Below are 20,204 nucleotides of genomic sequence, written 5' to 3'. Positions count from 1 at the left end.
CTTTTGCAGTGAAGGCTAATGTACCATTTGACTTCCTGATTACTTTCTGCATCTGTCTGTCTACTTTAGTTGGAGGGTGTACAAGGATACCAGAACTTTTTGTATATCTATACTTTCTAATGTTCCCCCATTTAAGCAATACTTTCCCAAGTGTATAAGTTCACATTTAGTCATGTGCTGCACCTGCCACGTATTTGCTCACTCATTCAACTAGTCTAAATCATCTTGAAGCCTCCTTGCATCTTCCTCACAACTCACAATTCTGCCCCGTTTTGTGTCATCAGCAAACTTGAAAATATTGCAGTTGGGTTCCTTTGTCCAGGTCATTTATATATACTGTGAATACTGGATCCCCAGTATTGATCTTTGCAAACCCTCCCAGGCACAGTTTGCTACTTGAAGGTAGACCTATTTGTTCCACTATCTTTACTGTTTTTCAACCGATTCTCAATCCACTTTATACTTGCTATGATGAAATTACCTATTCATTGTTGTTTAACATTGCCAACTAACCTCTTGTGAGGAACCTTACCAAAAGCGTTCTGAAAATCCAACTACATCATATCCACTGGTTTTCCCTTATCTATTCTCCTGGTTGTGTCCTCCAAAAAAAAACTCCAGATTTTTTTAAGCATGATTTTCTTTTCTTAAACCTACACTGACTTTGTCCAATCCTGTTCATTCTTCCCAGATATTCTGTTATTAGACTTTTATAAAATAGACTCTTGTATTTTCCACTCCACTGAAATAACTAACTGGTTTATTTTCTCTCCCGCCTTTCACGTATTTTTGCCATCCATTAATCTGTGGGAATTGCTCCAGAGTTTATAGAATTTTTGGAAGATGACCACCAATGCATCCAGTATTTTGAGAAGATTTGTAGCTCAGGTTGAGGTTCTGGATGTGAGTTTGCTCGCTGAGCTGGAAGGTTAGTTTTCAGACTTTTCGTCACCATTCTAGGTAACATCATCAGTGAGCCTCCGACGAAGTGCTGGTGTTACGTCCCGCTTTCTATTTATCTGTTTAGGCATTCATGCAGGAAGTACAGTTGTTCGTGGGTGGCACTCTGTCGGATGGCATTGGTTTCCCATCTTCGGGCCAGGTAAATCGAAGGCGGGACATAACACCAGCGCTTCGTCGGAGGCTGACTGATGATGTTACCTAGAATGATGACGAAATGTCTGAGAACTAACCTTCTAGCTCAGCGAGCAAACTCACATCCAGCATCCAGTATTTCCAAGGCCACTTCTGTCCTACTTTGGAATGTAGTTCATCAGGCCCTGGCAATGTCTCAGCCTTTAACTTCATTAATTTCTCCAGCATTATTTTCTCCCTAATCCAGAGTTCCTTCAATTCTGCCTTCTCACTGAGATCCTTATATCCCTAACATTTCTGAGAGGCTATTTGTGTGCTCTCTGTGAAGACAGAACCAAATAATGTATTCAATTCTTCAACCATTTCTTTGTCACCCATTATAATTTCCTTGCTTTCTGACTGTTCACGCATCTGCATTTGTCATTACTAATAGTTTTCTCTTTGCATATTTTGGGAAACTTTTCTGTATTCACTTTGTGTTCCCTATGATTTTACTCTTGATTTATTTTTCCCCTTTTGGTCAAACATTTTGCCTTCTTTTGTTGATATGATCTTTGTAATCCTGCAGCCATCTGTTGGTAATCTCATTTATATCATAATCGTTTATGTCTGTTTCAAATACTAATTCATCTACCTAATTGAGAATGCTCTGCACATCAAGTCACGAAGGCTTTAGACAAGTCTTTTTAACCTTGTAGTCATATAGCTTTATACTACAGTGTGTCCCCATTTCTCTCTCACCTTTTTACTAACTTCCACTTTTGTTTGCTTTTTACCTCTGTCTCTTTTATTTCTACATTGGTTTTTTCCTACTTTCGTCCCCTGGCTCTGGTTCCCATCCCTTGCTAGATTAGTATAAACCTTCCATAATAGTACTAGCAGCAGCAACAACCTCTACACACCCCACCGCACTGATTGTGCTGGCCCCATTTTCCCCAAAACATACTTTTCAGTTTATGTCCTAACTTCCTATATTCTAATTGTTGTGCCTCATTGTTTTTTTTAAACCTATGCTGCCAGTACTGATATGTATCATGACCACGGACTGTTCAGCCTGCCCTTCAGAATTCCCTGCAACCACTCAGAAATAGCCTTGAGCCAAGAACTAGGAAGAGAAAATGCTGGAGTGTCATTTTGCGGCTGTAGAAACACCTGTCTATTTCCTTTCCCATTGAATTCCTTCTCATTATAGACCTGCATTCTTTTCCTTGATACAATCTATCTTGTTCAACAATGATGTCCCCCAAGACACAGAAATTTGATGAAACTGTTGCCATGGAAAGCATATGCAATTGTTTAATGCTGTTTAACTACAGCTAATAACTTAAATAAATTGTGAATAGTGAACTCTTGACTTTACAAGAGCAAAGCAGAGTTGAAATGAATAAAGGACATTGAAACAGGAGTTCTGAAGAAGGGCCACTGACTCAAGAATTTAAACTCTGTTTTTCTCTTCACAGATGCTGCCAGACTCGCTGAGTTTCTCCAGCAATTTCTGGCTTTGTTTGTTTCACCTCTACTTTAGGCGTGTGTTTAAGCACTTTGCATGACTTTCTTAACTGATTATTCTTAATTTTCCCAAAAATATAAATAAAGCTTACGTGCTGTGCCAGTTGCTGCTCTTTGCAGAAGAGTGCACCTTAATGATCCAGCATGAATAAACTGTTTCCTTTACTTTATTAGAGTCTGTGTTTAAAAAGTGCTAAATAATTATTTCCATTCATTTGATAACTTTTCCTTCCAGCCAAAGTCTTCAAAATCGACATCCCATGCAAAGAACAAAGATGATATGGTTGTTGCTGAAATTGAAATTAATGATGTTCCTATTGTCTGTAGAAATCTACTTACGAGGGGTCACACACAAGATGAAGTAAGTAATTAAACATTTTAACGAATTTTCCTTTGGACATTTTGTATGTAGTTTCTGAAAGAATTTGGAAGCAACTGCAAATAATAAAATTAAACCTTTCAGTGCAAATATTCATAGAATTTATCTGTATATTTTGCTTTTAATGTTGTAACATATTTTCAGATGTTTCAAGGAGTGTTGTGAAGCAAAATTTGACACTGATTCATGAGGATACAAGGAGTACTTGACTGAAAGCTTGATCAAAGAGGAAAATTTTAAGGAAAACTTTAAAGGGAGAAAGAGGATAAAGGGGTTTAGGGAAGGAATGTCGGGGCTTGGGAATTTGGCATCTGAAGGCTTAGCTGTCAACGATGGAATTATTAAAAATGGATATGCTTAGGACATTTTTAGTTTGTAGAATAGCACTACCTGGGTATGAGACTTAATTTTAAAAGTCTCTTTACAATGAATCTCTGAGGCTGATTTGCTGAACAGTTTTCCTTTTATTCCACTCTCTGCATACCAAAGGTACTGAACAGGTAGACAGTTAAAATTGCCCAGGGTACTTGCCAGTCAAAAAATTCTCTGCAATCCACTGAGTAGGTAGCAAGGACACTTAGCCAAAACCAGTAGGTCTCCTCTTTAGATGTATATGCTTGTAACTTTACAGGCTGATTTTTTTTTTATTTGGGGAAGTGCTTCTACAACAGAATAGAGACAATGAAGAAGGCTGGGGAGAAGATCATAGAGACAGGATAATGCAAGACCATGGAATGATTTGAAAACCAAGCTGAGAATTCTAAAATCTTAAATATTACTTAACATGGGAATTTGTGTGATTTAGCATAAATGCAACAGAGATTTTAATGAACACAAGTTTACAGAAGGTAGAAAGTAGGAATCAATTAGGTGGAGTTATGTTGAAAAAGTCGAATATAGAGGTAACACAGATATGGATGAGAATTGCAGCATTGGATGAACTGAGGCAGAGTCGTATCCTTGACAATTGAAAGTGTATGTAGTTATCTGTATATAATTTATGATGGTAGTTAGAACCATAGAATAGAATTGTGCAGGACAGAAGGCGATTATTCAATTCTTTGTGCTTGTGTGGCTCTTTGAAAGAGCTGTCCCAGTTACACCCACATCTCTATTCTTTCCTCATGACCAACACACCCTCTTGAGTTTTTTTGTAGTACAGTACAGCTCATTTGTTTGTGCACGCACATTGAATATGCCTTTAAACTTCTTACGTGGCTACATGTGCTGTACCTTAGGGAGCCGATTTGTGCTTGACTTGCATTGGATCCTTTGGGTTGCTACTTGACTTCCCAACTTTGAAAGAACATTACTGATAAACCTGTACATATTTCCTTTTCAAATATGTGTTGATTTCCCAGTTGGTGGTGGTTATGGAATCTACTTTCACCATGCTTTCAGTAAGTATATTGCATATTATCTAAATGCTTACTTAAAATAGTTTCTTCAAATTTCATTAATCATAACTCTACACCTTTGATTATCACCTTTCCTGTCTTACTGTAGAGAGAAAACCTCCATCTTCTAGTTTCTCTATAAAACTGAACTGTCGTATCCCTAGTATGATTCTTACATATTTCTGAGCTCTCTTGAAGGTCGTAATACCTTTGACCACATTTAGAAACATTTTATCTGGGACCTTCTGTTAATCTCTGCTCAATTTATTGCTGATTAGTCTACATGGGACATAAGACGCAGAAGCAGGCCATTTGGCTGAATCAGTCCATGTTGGTACTTATACTTCATTCAAGCCTCCTTTTTTTCCTGAGCTGGATGTACCATTGTTATCATCTATTCCCATCTCCCTTGTAAGCTTGTCTGGCTTCCCATTAAATGATCTTTACTATTTGCTTCTTCCATTTGCTGTGGTAGCAGATTCAACATTCTCATCACACTTTGACCTAAAGTAGTTTCTTGGTGACTATACTGTATTGGTGGACTCAATTAGAGTCTGTTGTCCAAGAGGGTAATTCACTCTCAGTCTAATTCTTCAGAGCCTTTCATGATTTTAAAAACTTATACTAAATCATCTCTCCAATTTCATTTTCACAAGAGACCCCATCTTGCCAATCCATGCCTAATATTCACACATTGCTCATATCGTTGTGACATGTCTCTGCATCCTATTCAGTGCCTCTAATCTACTTATAATATGGCAACTGGAGTTAAATGTAGCCAAACTGAGTCTTGACACGTGTAGCGTGTCTTCCCTACTTTTAAATTTCTTTTCTCCTATCCGTAAAATCCGTAAAATGTCTTTATTTTCTTTTCTCCTTCTACCACCTAATTGTATCTTTCAAGAAATAAAACTTAACATCAGGTTTGTTCGTAATCACCATGGTAACTTGTGGTGCAGCTTTTAATTTTCTTTTGTACTCCAAATCTCCTTTGCTCCTTTATCCCATCTAGATGCGCACCTTCTAAGTAACGAGTGACCTCTATTATTCCCATGAAAATATTGTACTTCATTTATCAATATTGAATTTATCAACTCTGCAAGTTGATTTAAGTCCCCCTCAATATCCACTATCCTTCCCTAAATTGGTGTCATCACCAAATTTAGAAATTGTGGGTTTTAATTGCACCGTAACAGTTATAAATATAAATTGTTGAAAGTAGTGGTCCAAACGCCAATCTTGTGGAATGCTACTTCCCTCCTTCAGCCACTTCGGATAAAGTACTGGTTTGTTCTAATGTGTTGATAATGCTTGTTACTGTCTACTAGATACGATGTAAATCATTTTACTTTTTTTTCCAGATAAACAAAATCAGTGGTGCTGCAGTTTCCACCAGAGGGCGGTATATGAATGCCGATGAGAAGCAAATTGCAGCGCAAGGGTAATTGCATTTTCTAGTTTATTTGAGCTGCTGGGCATAATATATTTTCCATATTGAGTTGAGCATTGTGTTTTAATTAAAAGCAATTACATATTAATGATTTAATCTGTCTTACCATATAAATGCAAAAACAAAAGGCATATTTTTTTTGGGGTTAAGAAATCTGTTTTGTAGCAGGAAATTGGAAGCTGTCAATGTATTTCACCTCTGCCTTCCAATTTGCATGAAAGTCTGTGACTAAATGTTGCCAGAGTTTCCACAGGAGAAATAGCCCATTAAGTTATACATATCGTTTAGAAAATTGCCTCTGTGTTTTGATTCTGAAAAGGCTGGAGGTCAGAATTTTTAGAAGAAGCTGCCCTTCTCTGTTATGCAATTTAAGCAATTCCTAGCAAATTCCGGAATTAAGATTATGGAAAATTACTGTTGAAGAGTAACTTTTTTCAGTATGGATGAGAGTGGGGCAATAAGTTGTATGACTGAATTGACCATTGATCATGATGCAGGAAGATATTCAAGATGGTAGAGTAGGAATGTTGTGATAGTAGCTGCCAGTGTTTTCAAGGGATATTCTGTAATAGTCTTTTGCATTGAGAGTAAGAGTCCAGAATACTCAATTGTTGAGTGGTGCCAGGATTTGGGATATCTCTTCTCAGTTGGAGAAGAGCTAGCAGCAGATTTAGTTGTCGTAGCACATCTTATCTATGTTATTGATAAGACAAGGAAATAGATTTTGCTTGTGATCACCTAAATGACACATTAAAAAAAATCTCAAAGTTAATGATCTCTGGTTTATTACAAGATAGCAAACAACATGGATGAAGGGGAGCCTGTACGTATTATGTAATTCAGTTCCAAAAGACCTGGTTAGTTGTGATGCTAAGAGATTGTAACACATGATAAGAGCATGTAATAAGGCCATAAGTTTACAGAGAGATATTGATAGGTTAAGTAAGTGGGCAGAAAGTTGGCACATGGAGTGTAATGTGGGATAAAGTGAAGATGTCCATTTTGGAAGGGAGAACAAAAGAACGGTAATGTATAAATGGAATAAAACAGGTCTTGCAATACAAAGGGGCTACCTGTGCACGAAACACAGAAAGTTAGCACAGCTACAGCAGGTAATCAAAAAGGCTGTGGAATTTTGGCGCTTAATTCAAGGGGGTTGGAGGCTGAGGGAACTGTACAAGGTATTGATGAGACCACATCTGGAGCACTGTGAGGCGTTTTCAGCCCCCTGTGCTCACTTGATTGTAGAAGAGTGAAAGGTGATCTCATTGAAACATGTAGGATTCTTAAGATGCTTGACAGGGCAAATGATGAGAGGATATTTCCCTTTATGACAGAGTCTGGGATCAGAAGGCATTGTCTCAGAATAATGGGGTGCCAAATTTAGGACTGAGATGAGGAGCAATTTTCCAGTCAGGGGTTGTAAATCTGAAAAAGTACCCCATATCCTCACTTTCTGTTTCCTATCCATAAACCAATTCTCTATTCATTGCCAACATTGAGGGCTCTTATGATTAAAACTTTCATGGGCACGTTGTTGAACTCATTCTGAAAGCCCAAATACCACCAAATCCAACTGATTCTTGTCTCTTGATTGAGACCTTCTTGAAAATACCTAATAAATAAAACAGACAAGATTTCCTTTCCAGGAAGCCATGCTGACACTGCTTGATTAGTTTCCAATTTTCCAAATGCTCTGCTGCTACTTCCTTTCTAATTGATTCCTGTGTTTTTCCACCAATGGATGACCTACTTCTTGCCTCCTTCCCTTTTTGAATGTGAGGATGTCATTAGCAATTTTCCAAAGCTCTTGTACTTCTCCAAAATCGAGTGAATTTTAGTAAATTACAATGAATCCACCTGCTATCTCTTGTTGCCCCTTAGGATCCTAAGATGCAAGTTGCCAGGGTCAGTGGACTATATTTAACCCCAATCATTTCTCTAATACTACTTCTCAAGCGATGGAGATAGTATTTAATTTTTCCTTTCCAATTTTCTTTAGTATTTTCGATATGTTTCATGTATCTTTCACTGTGAAGACATGCAAAATATCTGTTTGACTCCTTAGACATTTCTTTTTTCTGAAAGACTGCCTTCCCCAATTCATTTTCTGAGGGGCCTCTTGTCACCTTTTATGTGCCTCCATAGTTTCTCTGTCTTTGTTATCTTTTTAGTCCTCCTTTGCTGGATTCTTAAGTTTTTCTTGGCCGAGGGGCTATCACTGACTTTTGCCTCTTATATGCTTTTTCTTTTGACTTAATTTTTTCTTTAACTTCCTTGGTTAGCCATGGTTGGTTTTTTCCCTTTGTTTAGAATCTTTCCTCCTTACTGGGATGTGTGAGAATCATGATTTACTTCTTTTAAATATCTGTCCCAGCTTGTTTACTTTCGTTCGTGCTAATCTATCAGCTGAATTTACTTTAGCTAACTCTATCCTTATTTCATTGTAATTCCCTTTATTTAAGTTAAACACTGTTGTTTCTGACCCACGTTTCTGCCGTTCAAACTGAATATTAATAATCACTACTTCGAAAGGGATCTTTTACTCAGGTCACTTATTAAAACTATCTCAGTGCCTGTTACTAGATCCAAGACAGTCTGCTCCCAGTTGGCTCCATGACCTATTGCTGTAGTACACTATATCTAATGCACTGTATGCATTTGTTGCTGTAGCTATCCTTTTTAATTTGATTAACCCAATCATGATGAAGAACAAAGTCACCAATAAGTATTGCTCTGCTCTTTTACATGCTCCTATTATTTGTTGGTTATATAGCCTTTCTGAAAGAGTGGTTATTATTTGGAGTATGTACTATTCCATTCCCTTGCTGATTTCTACCGCCACCTAAACAGATGTTACAAAGTCCGAGTCTGTGTATATCTCACAACTGTCCTCGTTTTTTTATTAACAATGTTACCCCACCACCTTTTCCATCACTCCTGTTCCTCCAAGAGGTCAAATATCATTGAATATTGAGTTCCCAGTTTTGATTTCCTTGTAACCATGATTCCGTAATGGCAGTGCAATCATATTCATTTCCAAATGTTTTGTGCGTTAAGATACTTGGCCTTTAAGTTTATTCTGTTATTCAGTTTCCCTACACTTTTATGATACTTTAATATATGTTATGCACATGCTCTGTTTCTTCCTTTTATTTTCTGGTAACAATCAACCCAATTACTAATCTGCACTCCTCCTCCTTGATGTAGGACAGGATTCCACAATTGTGGATTATGAACCCCAGCGGGGTCCGTTTAAATTGTTTAATTCTTTTAACAATGGGTGTGGTCTTACTGTCCAGTTTTCTAGGTCTGAATCTCATCCTGAAAAACTAGTTAAGTTTACATAAAAAACTTTATGAATGAAACAGTTGTCCCTTGTGCCACTCTTGGTTCCCTATTGTCATGGGGTTTGGGTCTCTGGAATTCTCATCCACCAAATAAGTTTATGTTTGGAGTAGCCTTGGGAAACAGTGGTGTGAAGGGGTAACACTCATGAAAAATAAGGAGTTGGAAAACTGCAAATAATCGGGTGCCATAGGGATCATTCCTGGGTTGTAGCTGTTTTCAGTTTTTATCAATGACTTGGATGAATGGAACAAATCTTTGGTAGCTAATGACACCTAAAGGAAGGAAGTTTTCAGTGGGAATTAGAAAGTCTGCAAAAGAGTAGAGGTATGTTAAATGAGTGACAAGAAATTAGCAAATGTCCGCTGTGATAGGAACAATAGAAAAGCTGAATGCAATTTAAATAGAAAAAAGGTTGTTGTACTCAGGTGCCGAAGGAAGTGTTTATTAAGGCAAATGAACATTGGGGTTTAGTGTGAGTCGAATGGAGTCTTAAATATAAGAAACTTTTATTGCAACTATAGAACATAGAACAGTACAGGCCCTCCACCCCTACCTTATACTATCATCCCTATGCCTGTCTAATAGCCGCTTAAATGCCCCCAATGAGGCCGACTCCACTACCCTCTCCAACAATGCATTCCACACCCCTACCACTCTCTGAGTAAAGAACCTACCTCTGACGTCTCCCCTATATCTACCTCCACCCACTTTAAAATTGTGCCCCCTCGTAATAGCTACCTCTACCCTAGGAAAAAAAATCTATAAAGAATGTTAGGTCATATCTGGAGTACTGTGTACAGCTTTAGTTTCATTATTTGAAAAAAATGTGTAATTGTATTTGGGTGGTTAAGAAAAGGTTCACTCAAATCATTCCAGGATGAATGGTTTGTGAAGAAAGATTGAACACGTTGAGCCTACATCTGTTGGAATTTAGTCTCCCTTTTAAGACAGATGAGGATTTTTTTTAACCTCCGATTGCTTTTATGGAATTCTTTCCCTAAGAAATCAGTAGCTGGGTCATTAAATTTATTCAAGGCAGCGTTAGATGGATTTTTGATAAATCAGGGATTATAGGGAACAGACAGAAAGGTAGTTTTAAACATCCAGATCAGCTGTAATTTTATGGCAGTGCAGCTCAAAGGTCTGGATAGCCTAAGCCTAGCTCAGCAGCCAATCAGTTTTTTTTTCTAAAGCTTTAAGGTGTGAGGGGACAGATTTAAAAAGCAACTTGTTCACGCAGAGGGTGGTACATATATAGAATGAGCTGCCAGAGGAAGGCTGGTACAATTACAACATTTAAAAGATGTTGAATGGTATGTGAATAGCAAGGGTTTAGAGGGATATGGGCCAAATGCTTGCAAATGGGACTGGATTAATGTACGATAGCTGGTCAGCATGGATGAGTTGAACCAAAGGGCCTGTTCCCATGCTGTACTGCTTTGATTGTGTGACTTATTTTATCATGTGGGTTTGGATGTCACTGGCTAGGACAGCGTATGTTATTCATTCATAATGATGAGCTAATAATGAGAAGAGGTGGTGGCATAGTGGTAATGTCATTGAACTGGTAATCCAGAACCACAGGCAAATGTTCTGGAGACATGGGTCCTAATTCAGTGAAAAGCCAGCCTCACAATGACCATGTAGCCATTGTTATAAAAAGATGTCTGGTTCGCTAAGATCCTTTCAGGAAGGAGATCTGCCATCCTTACCTGTTCAGGTCTATACATAACTCCACACTCTCAGCAGTGTAATAAATTGACTATTGAGTCAGGGCAATAAATATTGGCCAAGCAGAGACACCCACATCCCATGAAGAGATTTTTCTTTAAAAATTGCTCTTGAGAAGTTGAGCGCTATTGCAGTCCATGTGGTGTAAAGACTTCCATAGTTCTGTTAAAAAGGAAATTTCAGTATTTGGCATCGAATGCAAGTGCAGGAACAGTGCTTATTCCCACTCATTTTCATGTATTATTCACAGAGGGGCTTACAAAACCCACGAGTTCCTGCGCATCTGCTGACCTTGTCCTTCTAGGTGGTAGAGGTCATGGGTTTGTTTGAAGGAGGCTAAGCAAGGTGATCTTTCTTATTCTTTCAAGGGATCTGAGTGTTTACCAGTTCCATAATTATCCCTGAACTGAATGGCTTGCTAAGTTATTTCCAAAGTTAGTTAAGAATCAACTGCATTGCCACAGGTTTAGAGTTGGCATCGAGTTAGGTCATTGGTGAACAAATGACTGATAATTGATTGTTATCATCATTGTGACTGTTATTAAGATGGCTCAATTTCAGATTTGCTATTCCTGTTCAGCTGCCATTTGGATCCATGTTCCCAGAGTATTCACCTACTTAACTAGTCTGGTGACAGTACCACTGTGCTGCTGTCTCCCCTTAAAGTGCAGAGCATCTTGTATGTGGTGCACACTTACTTCATACTTTTGCATGTATCTGATTAACATTGATAACATCAAAAACATTTCTTTTTGAAACTGAAAACATGGAATTAAAGAGCTTTGTGTTGATTTTGCACACATTTTGCTTTTAAAGTAGAATTTGTGTAGTTCTAGGGTGGCTGATTACATGTGCAAATGCCAAATATCTTAGAAGCTTGTTTCTAAGTATTATATCACCATGTAGCTCAAAAAGATAGAATTCTTCGGTTTTTTGAATTATGCCCCTGTAACCTTTGCCATTTTGAACTTTGTGTTTTACATTTGCATAGTCTTTGATAAAAATTCAGCCACCTGCCACCCACCTTTGTCTTCCTCCTCCCCCTTGAAGGCCTTAATACAGAAACTGAACACAGAACCACTGATGTTTTATGGAAGGAAGAATCATCTCTCATATTACATGAAGATAACTTTTTAAAGATAATGATGACACATTTTCTTTTCTCATTACACATTCACTTTTTTTTGCATTTGTCCTGATGAGTGCAAGATGAAAAGCTTTGTCAACGTATCTGTCTTTTTAGAACCATTCAAGGTCTATACTGTCAAGTGAAAGAAAGAATCCTGTATTTTCATAAAAGAGGCTTTATACTTTTGCAAGTTCAAAGCCACTTGACCTCTACCTTCTGGCTAATAACTATGTTTGCATTAGATGGTATTAATTCTTCTGAGCCCAGTGTCATTCTTATCTCTGATTAATTTGGATTGTAATCACTACCTCTGCACAGACCATGTTTCCAAAGTATCTTAAATTGCCATTGAATAAGCACAAGTGTGTGCCCCTGTCCTACTGCAGTGGTGTATTTGTAAATATTGCTGCTTGTTGCTTGCTTGCTCTGTACTTTGTTGCCTCTGGGGTTAGTCTTCGAGAAGAGCATCATATCTGCGAAGTTCAAAACTTATTTGGCTGTGTAATTTAGGAGTAAGAGCAAATTACTGCAGATGCTGGAATCTGTACTGAAAACACATGCTGGCGATCACAGCGGGTGTGGTAGCATCCATGGAGAGAGAGAGCAAGGTAGCATTTCAAGTCTAGATGATGCTTCATCAGAGGTCGGCCTTGTAAGGGAATAAATTAGAATGTAGTTGATAAATATTTAATTGTGGCTGTCAATAATATATTTAACAAAGCACTTAAAGAGCATAACAAACCAGAATTCACTAAAATGTTTAACCAAGAGGAATGCTGTATTTTTCTGACATTTATATGTATGATTTTTTAAAAAGGTACAGCCCTGTGAATGGTCAGTTGTATTATCTAAATGTCTACAGTGGTTCTGGTAAATCTCTGGGTTGAATCTCAGAGACTTGAGCACAAAATATAGTACGACTTTGCCATGTAACACTTGGCCTGTTGGAGATGTTTTTCATTAAACATTAAGCTGAAATCCCATCTGCCCTGTCAGGTGGGCTTAAATGTTTTATTTCAGGGAAGTTTTTTTGGCCAGTATTTATCCCTCCGTTAACATTATTAAAGCATCTGATTTTTATTGAGCTGTTTGTGTGACCGTGCTGTCTGAAATTGGCTGTCATACCACACAATATATTGATTTCTATTCACAAATATTTCATCAACTGTAAAGAACTTTGGGATTATCTTGAAGTTGTGAATAAAACTATAAATTTAGGTCATTTCTCAAATGTTTTATTAAAATGAGCATTGGGTGAAATCTGATTACCTCGACTAGGATATTGTCCTGGATAATATTTATTTCTTAATCAACATCATTAACACATTATTTGTTCATTTTATACTTATTTATGAGACCTCCCTGTGTGCAATTTGTATACAGTGTTCTCTACATTACACGACATTGCATTTCAGAGTTGTCTAAAAGACAATTTGTGATATGCTGAGATTGCCAAAAGTGCTATATAAATGAAAATCTTTTATATACAAAACTGTTTTCTTTGCCTAACTCTTTAGTTACTCGTAGATAATTGACCAGTACTGAAACCCAGAATCACAGTTTGTGTGTTTTGTTTTAAAGTATGAAATTTATTTTATCTTTGGTGCCATTGTTATGCATTAGTAACATTGAAGTTAAAGCGCTTTAAGTCAATAATTATTCTTTCTTTAGGGATCGACCCCTCTACCTTTGCATACAGGCACAGACGCAGAAGAGTGTGGACAGTAAGAACTGTTGAAATTGCTATGTCTAATTTCGCTGATTAAAATTCAGTCATTTTTGTGTAATCTGGGTGCTAATTGTAATTTTTATACTCAATCATAATTGTTAAACCTACAAAACGTTGGGTGCTATCTGATGAATAATAGACTATGGCCCAGATCTTCTGTTCTCTGGCTAGCCAGGTACCAGGCATACACTGAAGGATGTGCATGGGGACTTTCTGAGAGTCCTCACGCACTGATTATGCGGAAATTGGTTTGGACGTTTTCATTTCCAATGGGCACTAACCATCCCCAAAAAATCCACAAATCTGATAGAGTCCGAGACTTCGGAGGATTGTAACTCAGCTTTATGGGTAGCCAGCAAATGTAAGAGGAATTAAAACCTGCTCATGGCAAACTGTGAAATTGAACCCCAACTCTAACTTCCAACTGGACAGCCCCCTACCCCAGTCGCTTCCACTGCCACTCCTCTGATGCCTGACCAACCCTATCCTCTCGCCTTCCATATCTCATGTACTCTATCGTCCGCCTGTCACATGATATCCCTCATCCACCTATTTTTGCACTTCTCGCAATAGTTGTCAAAATGGCTTTGGGACCTTTTAAATGAGTTACTTACTGGCTGCTATCCCCATAAAAAGGGGACTCATCATGGTCTCCTGCGCTCATCAGCGCTAAGTGGATTTCTAGCTGGTTTCCTGCAATGGAGGACAGATTTTGAATGCTGGCGTAATGGTCACTGACAGGTAAGTGAGCAATCTTTGATAAGGTTACTGTCAGTTGTGTATTCTGATGGTAATTGGAAGATCTGGGTCTATCTTTTATCTATCTAATAGATTATTTCTGTTGATCTTAACTATAGATAGTCAGTTATTTTGTAACTGATTATTTTCCCCTGTAATCTTACCTTGTATGAAGGTATTAAGTGGGGTATGATTCCATGGGGTCAGCTGCCACCACATAATTGGCTCAACTGATTGTTGTTTTTATATAACCCTGACCATGATTATCAGCAGGCCAGTTTCCAAGAGACCATGAAGAATAGTTTTTATTTTCTCTGTACATGCACCACACTCTCTAGAGCACCACTGATAGCTGATTTTCTATCTTAACATTGTTAAACCAGTGGTTCTCATGCCAGTTTTGTGTCCATATCATTTTTTTTGCTAGTCCCCTGCCATTTCCACCCCCTGTGTGATCTGGCTAACTTATTACAAAAAGGGACTAAATCTGTCTTTGGATCATCTACTCATTACAAACTTCTGTGATAGAGGGACTGTGCCTATCTTTTAACAGGTTGCATTAATTCCGTTAAAATGAAGTAGAACTTAAGTATGAACTAATGTGTAACAAAATACTGGTTTTACGTAATTGCTTTGGAAAAAGGCTGAATTGTTCATTTTAATGCAGAACCAATGCGATACTAAAGTTTGGGGAGCATAGAGGATTTTTTAAATTATGTGAACTTCTCTGCGTGGGTGTTTCTGGGATGTTAGAAGATGTCACAACTGTCAAAATACTTAATTTTAGACTGGAATTTGGTTTTGAAGATAATGTGTAGATTGTTGAACTTGTTAATATAAAAATGTTATAAATTTATTGCAGGAACTGCACTTTCATTCAGGTTTTTATCTTGCAAACCTGCTGATGCAATCTTCATTATGTTTTCTTCAGCAGGTCATTGTTGAGTTTGATTTTTTAAAAAAAGTCCTGCTGACGGTGTTAATAAAGTAGATTGTGTAGTAAATTTTATAGGCATGTTGAGACCACCTTGAAGCGTTTTTAGGTTTTTTAATTTACTTGCAGTTATTTTGCTGTAATATAACTTCCATTCCAAGAAAACAATGTGCACCGAGTACAGCTGATTTGTTTTCATCTCAGGGGCTGTAAACAGGATCAAAGAGATTATTGGTGAAGCATTAGCAAAAGAAGCCATCAAACAGCCACTTCCACCTGTAGTGACCTCTACTGCAAGGAGTAGTCCTATGGCTGCACACAATTCTCCATACAACTCTTTGCCCCAGTTACAACCAGGGGTATGTATGGTTTAGGCTAAAACAGAATGTTGGTATGCAGTTGTGTTGGTTAACCTCAGTTACAGAAGCATTTGTAAATGAATTTACGCATTGACAGATTTGGAATAAATACACAATTGAAATATAATATTACAGTCTTGTAATTTAATTTTAAATTTGTTATCCTGATGTGACTGTGCTGATTTAATAACTGCAATATTACTCTAATTCCACTCTAATTTACTCTGTTAAATCGGACACTTCATTTAAAGCACGTTTTTGCTAAATGATTGATGCCCATTTTGAAATTGAATTGGACAGCAAATGGTTCAGCCAGCTTTAAATAAGAATTTTAAAATTAGAGGTGGCAGGATTCCAGTGAGACCTGTTTGCTTTACTTGCCTTCTACTTGGCTGAAGCTATAATTTTTATGCCTTTGCATGTTTCTGTTCACACAAACACGGAGCTCTGCCTGAAGGTTTAAAGTATTATATTTAGAGACCATTTGGGGAGAATCTCTTCTCTTTAAATATCTGAATTAAGTTCAGGTGGGTTTAAAACATGAGCTTAGCAGAATTCCTGAGCACTTCCAGGTTTGCCATGGCACTGAACTTCAACTCTGCAATCCCAAGTACTTTCCCCTGACGATTTTTACTTGCTGCATAGTCTGTTCAGGTCTTGACTGTGTGTGTGGCAAAGTTGGTCTTTGTGTGAAATCAAAATCATTCTGCGTTGACAATAAATGATCACTATAAATCTGCCCTTAGTCAGGAATTAAATGTGCCGTTTTGATACATTGAAAAATTGTGTTCAAAGAAAGGCCATTGGTCTTGAGTAGTGAAAAAATCTTCCATTGTGAGTAGAATTTGCCTGCAAACAATCTGATAAAAAGTAAGGTTGTCGCTGTGTTGAAACACCATAATCTGGCATCGATCTCAACAACAGCAACTTTTATAATACCTCTTGTTCACTAAAAGCTTCCCATAGCACATGACAGGTAATTCTAGAACCAGATATGAAGCTATCAGGTCACATGACCAAAAACATGGTCAAAAAGGTAAGTTTTAAGGCGTGTCTGATGAATATTAATATGAATTACAATGAATAATACGTTAAAATCTTGTGCTTTTATAGATTATCCACAATGTAAGAGAGGGGAGTACATTTGAAATTAATTTAACAATCAAAGAATTCAATTAAATTCTAAAAGCAATCTAATTTCAAATCAGTATAGTCGAGCTTTCAATTTTAATTCTGTTTTTAATTGTGTCTTTGAGAGAGCAGTTTGCATTTGTGTCAGTGCCTTTTTTATTTGACATTGTTTTAGACTGCAGTGTCCAACTCCATCGTGATGTGCCACCTAGCCACTTATGATCCCAGCAAATCACAAAATGAAATGTTCAAATGGTGGACTATAAACTTCTTCAGTAGAAAACGGAATTTGGAAGTACTCGGCAATTAAAGGAATATCTGGGGAGGGAGAAACAATGAAAGTTTCTAGCTGATGTCTTTTTGTTCGAGCTGGATACATTTTGAGATTTACCGGTTTATAAGCAAGTACAGAGCTAGAAGAAGGGTTTGGGAGAGGAGTAGTGATGAAAACAATAAGACTATCTTATCGGATGGAGTGCAGTGAAATGACAAAAGAGATGAGGATGTAACCCAAAAATAAAATCAAAAGTTGGGTTGCAAGTATGTATAGATTTTAACAAGTAAACCTTTCCAAGAATCTGCTGTCTGAAAAAATGTGAGCAGTGGTTGTAATCTAAAATTATTGAAATGAGCATGTTATCTGATAAGCTGTTTAGTGTGTTTCTGAATTGAGAAATGAGGGGTGGTTTCTCTGGCTGTTGAAATAATGTAGTAGTCAGAACAGGATGGAGAATAAACTTCACTATCTAGTTAGTATTATTGTAGAGGTAAAGTACTTTGGCTTTTGAGAATGGTCAATCATGTTTGTGGGTTACATCTGAATTGGGCAATATTTTGGATCCGTTTGACCACGAAGTTGAAACAGTTTCAGCAAATCTTTTATTGTTTTGTCTGCTTGGTGTTTATTGCTTTAATTTTCTCTTCTTAATTTTTGCTGTTTAAATTAGTGTAATTCCAACATAATTCAACTAGGCAAATACAGTAAAATGAAGCGTGGTTCCTATGACTGCTGTTAGTGTCGCCTTATGATTAATTGACAGGATATGTGACATATGGAGGACCTTCACTACCATTGCATTCCTGTGTTATGTTAACTGCTGTTTGGTATCCTTGAAAAAGATAAGTTTTATTTGGCATGCAGTCATGCTTTGTACTGGACAGCTGCTTCGTGACACGTTAATCTATGACATCGGCAGGTTTTGTATCTACTGAGGTCACCATGAAGGTCCTGCCTTCTCCGCCTCGCCTCTCCATTGAGGTATGGTGTCCCTCAGGTTAAACTTATCAACAGTCATCTCTCTTTATTGAGACTGGCCTATGGTCTTCTGGGGTTATGGTGAATTTCACTTTCATTTATAGAACCTCATTAAGCCATAAACCTTTCGAAAGAACATGAGTGTTTTAAAGTTTTAAAGCTATTATGGTTTCAGCTTAGTTGGCTCCTAACAAAAATTAAACCACATTTTGATGCTTTCTATGCATATTAAGAAGTAGTTTGGAAGTTATTTTACGATTGGCATACTGCTACATTCTGAAATGCATTTTTGTTTCTCTTTACAGATGCATTTTGTTCAGGACAAAATCTTTGTAGGTCTCGAGCATGCTCCTCCGAATTTCAGTGCAAAAGAAAAAGTGGAAGGTCCAGGAGGGTCTTTCCTGCAGCATATTCAGAATGAAACAGGAGCCAAAGTTCACCTCCGAGGTAAAGGGTCAGGGTTCATTGAACCAATGTCTGGAAGGGAGGCATTCGAACCTATGTATATTTATATCACGTAAGTCGATTTTTTTTCACTTAAATAAATTTATAGAATAGAAAAATGGCTAGTGGTGGTAACATCAGAGGAAAAATACTTCGCAATTTATCAGTGATGTAGTACAGCAGCCTAATTTTACTGGCAGAATAATATCCAAGTATTACAAAATGTTGAAGCCATGTTAATCCCAATAATACTTATATCACCGATTAGCTATAAATTTCTGCAGAGATCTTGAGGCTTCTTGCTGGCAAAACTAGTAGGAAATCAGCAGAATTCCCAGGAAATTGTAATGAATGACTATCCCCACCACCTTGCTACGCTCCTTTCACAACAAGACACTATTAGGTTAGATTGGCGGTGTCTTCATGTTACTCCTAAACCTGGGGTTCAAATCTGGAAAATTCCTGATTTATTTACTCATTGTAACTTCGCACATATTTATCCTAGGCCAAACCATTTTCAGCTGCTTCATCAAGGACCCTCACTCCAGTAAAAGGTCAGAAGCTGAGATGTTCACTGATGATGACACAATATTCAGTGCTATTTACGACTCCTGAGATATTGTATAAGTGAGTGTCTAAATGAAGCAAGATCTAGCCCACACCTAGACTTAAGCTGATGAGTGGCAGGTAACATTCATGCCAGCTAAAGTACAGACAATGACTGTCTCCAGCAAAAGAGAACCTAACTATTGCTCCTTTATATTCACTGGCACTACTGTTGGTGAAATCCCCACTATCAACACCCTGAATATTACCAGAAAGTAAACGGGACCGGCCATATAAGCAAAGTAGTTACGCCAGCAAGCCAGAGGTTAAGGATTCTACAGCGGGTTGCTTCCTGCCTACCATCTGTAAGGCTCAAGTCAGGACTGGGGGAGGCAATGGTCTAGTCTTTACACTATTAATCCAGAAGTTCAGCTAATGTTATGAGGACTCTGGTTTGAATCCTATCATGGCAGATGGTGGGATTTGAATTCAGTAATAAAAAAAAATCTGAAATTAAGATTATACTCACGACATGAAGCCATTGTTGATTGTTGGAAGAACCCATCTGGCTCACTAATGTCCTTCAGGGAAGGGAATCTGCAACCCTCACATGGTTTGGTTTACCTGTGGTTCCAGACCAATAGCAATGTGGTTGACCCTGAACTGGCCCAACAAGCCACTCAGTTGTATCAATGGCTACGATGTCTCAATCAACAAAAAAATGAAACTGGATGGAACACCTGGCATTGGCCTAGGCACGGGAAAAGACAATGGCAGAAACAGCCCTGTCAACCCTGCAAAGCCCTCCTACGTACATCTCCGGGCTCAAGCAACAGCTTGACATCGTCTGGCAAGACAGACCCAGCAGAAGTTGTGGCACTGTGTTCTTTAATGAAGGAAATCTGTTGTCCATAACTGGTCTAACCTACATGTGACTCCATTTCCACAGTGGTGTGGTTGGCTCTTAACTGTTCTCTGGGCAATTAGGGATGGGCAGTAAATACTGGCCTAGCCAGAGATGCCCACA

The 20,204-nt window shown here is 37.9% G+C and overlaps 1 protein-coding gene across 2 annotated transcripts in view; it reads left to right on the top strand.

Moving 5' to 3' along the window:
• LOC125450701 (KH homology domain-containing protein 4-like) overlaps nt 1-20,204 on the top strand; it is a 71,082-nt gene that overhangs the window by 9,549 nt on the left and 41,329 nt on the right. For both annotated transcript variants that reach the window (XM_059644813.1, XM_059644812.1), the window contains exons 3-7: nt 2,840-2,965; nt 5,742-5,821; nt 13,713-13,765; nt 15,647-15,801; nt 18,493-18,704. In XM_059644813.1, coding sequence (XP_059500796.1) covers nt 2,840-2,965; nt 5,742-5,821; nt 13,713-13,765; nt 15,647-15,801; nt 18,493-18,704 — 626 coding nt within the window. The remainder of the gene's footprint in view (nt 1-2,839; nt 2,966-5,741; nt 5,822-13,712; nt 13,766-15,646; nt 15,802-18,492; nt 18,705-20,204) is intronic.

This window comes from Stegostoma tigrinum, chromosome 3, assembly GCF_030684315.1.
Source record: "Stegostoma tigrinum isolate sSteTig4 chromosome 3, sSteTig4.hap1, whole genome shotgun sequence".
NCBI lineage: Eukaryota > Metazoa > Chordata > Chondrichthyes > Orectolobiformes > Stegostomatidae > Stegostoma > Stegostoma tigrinum.
This window is presented reverse-complemented; position numbering and strand designations above follow the sequence as displayed.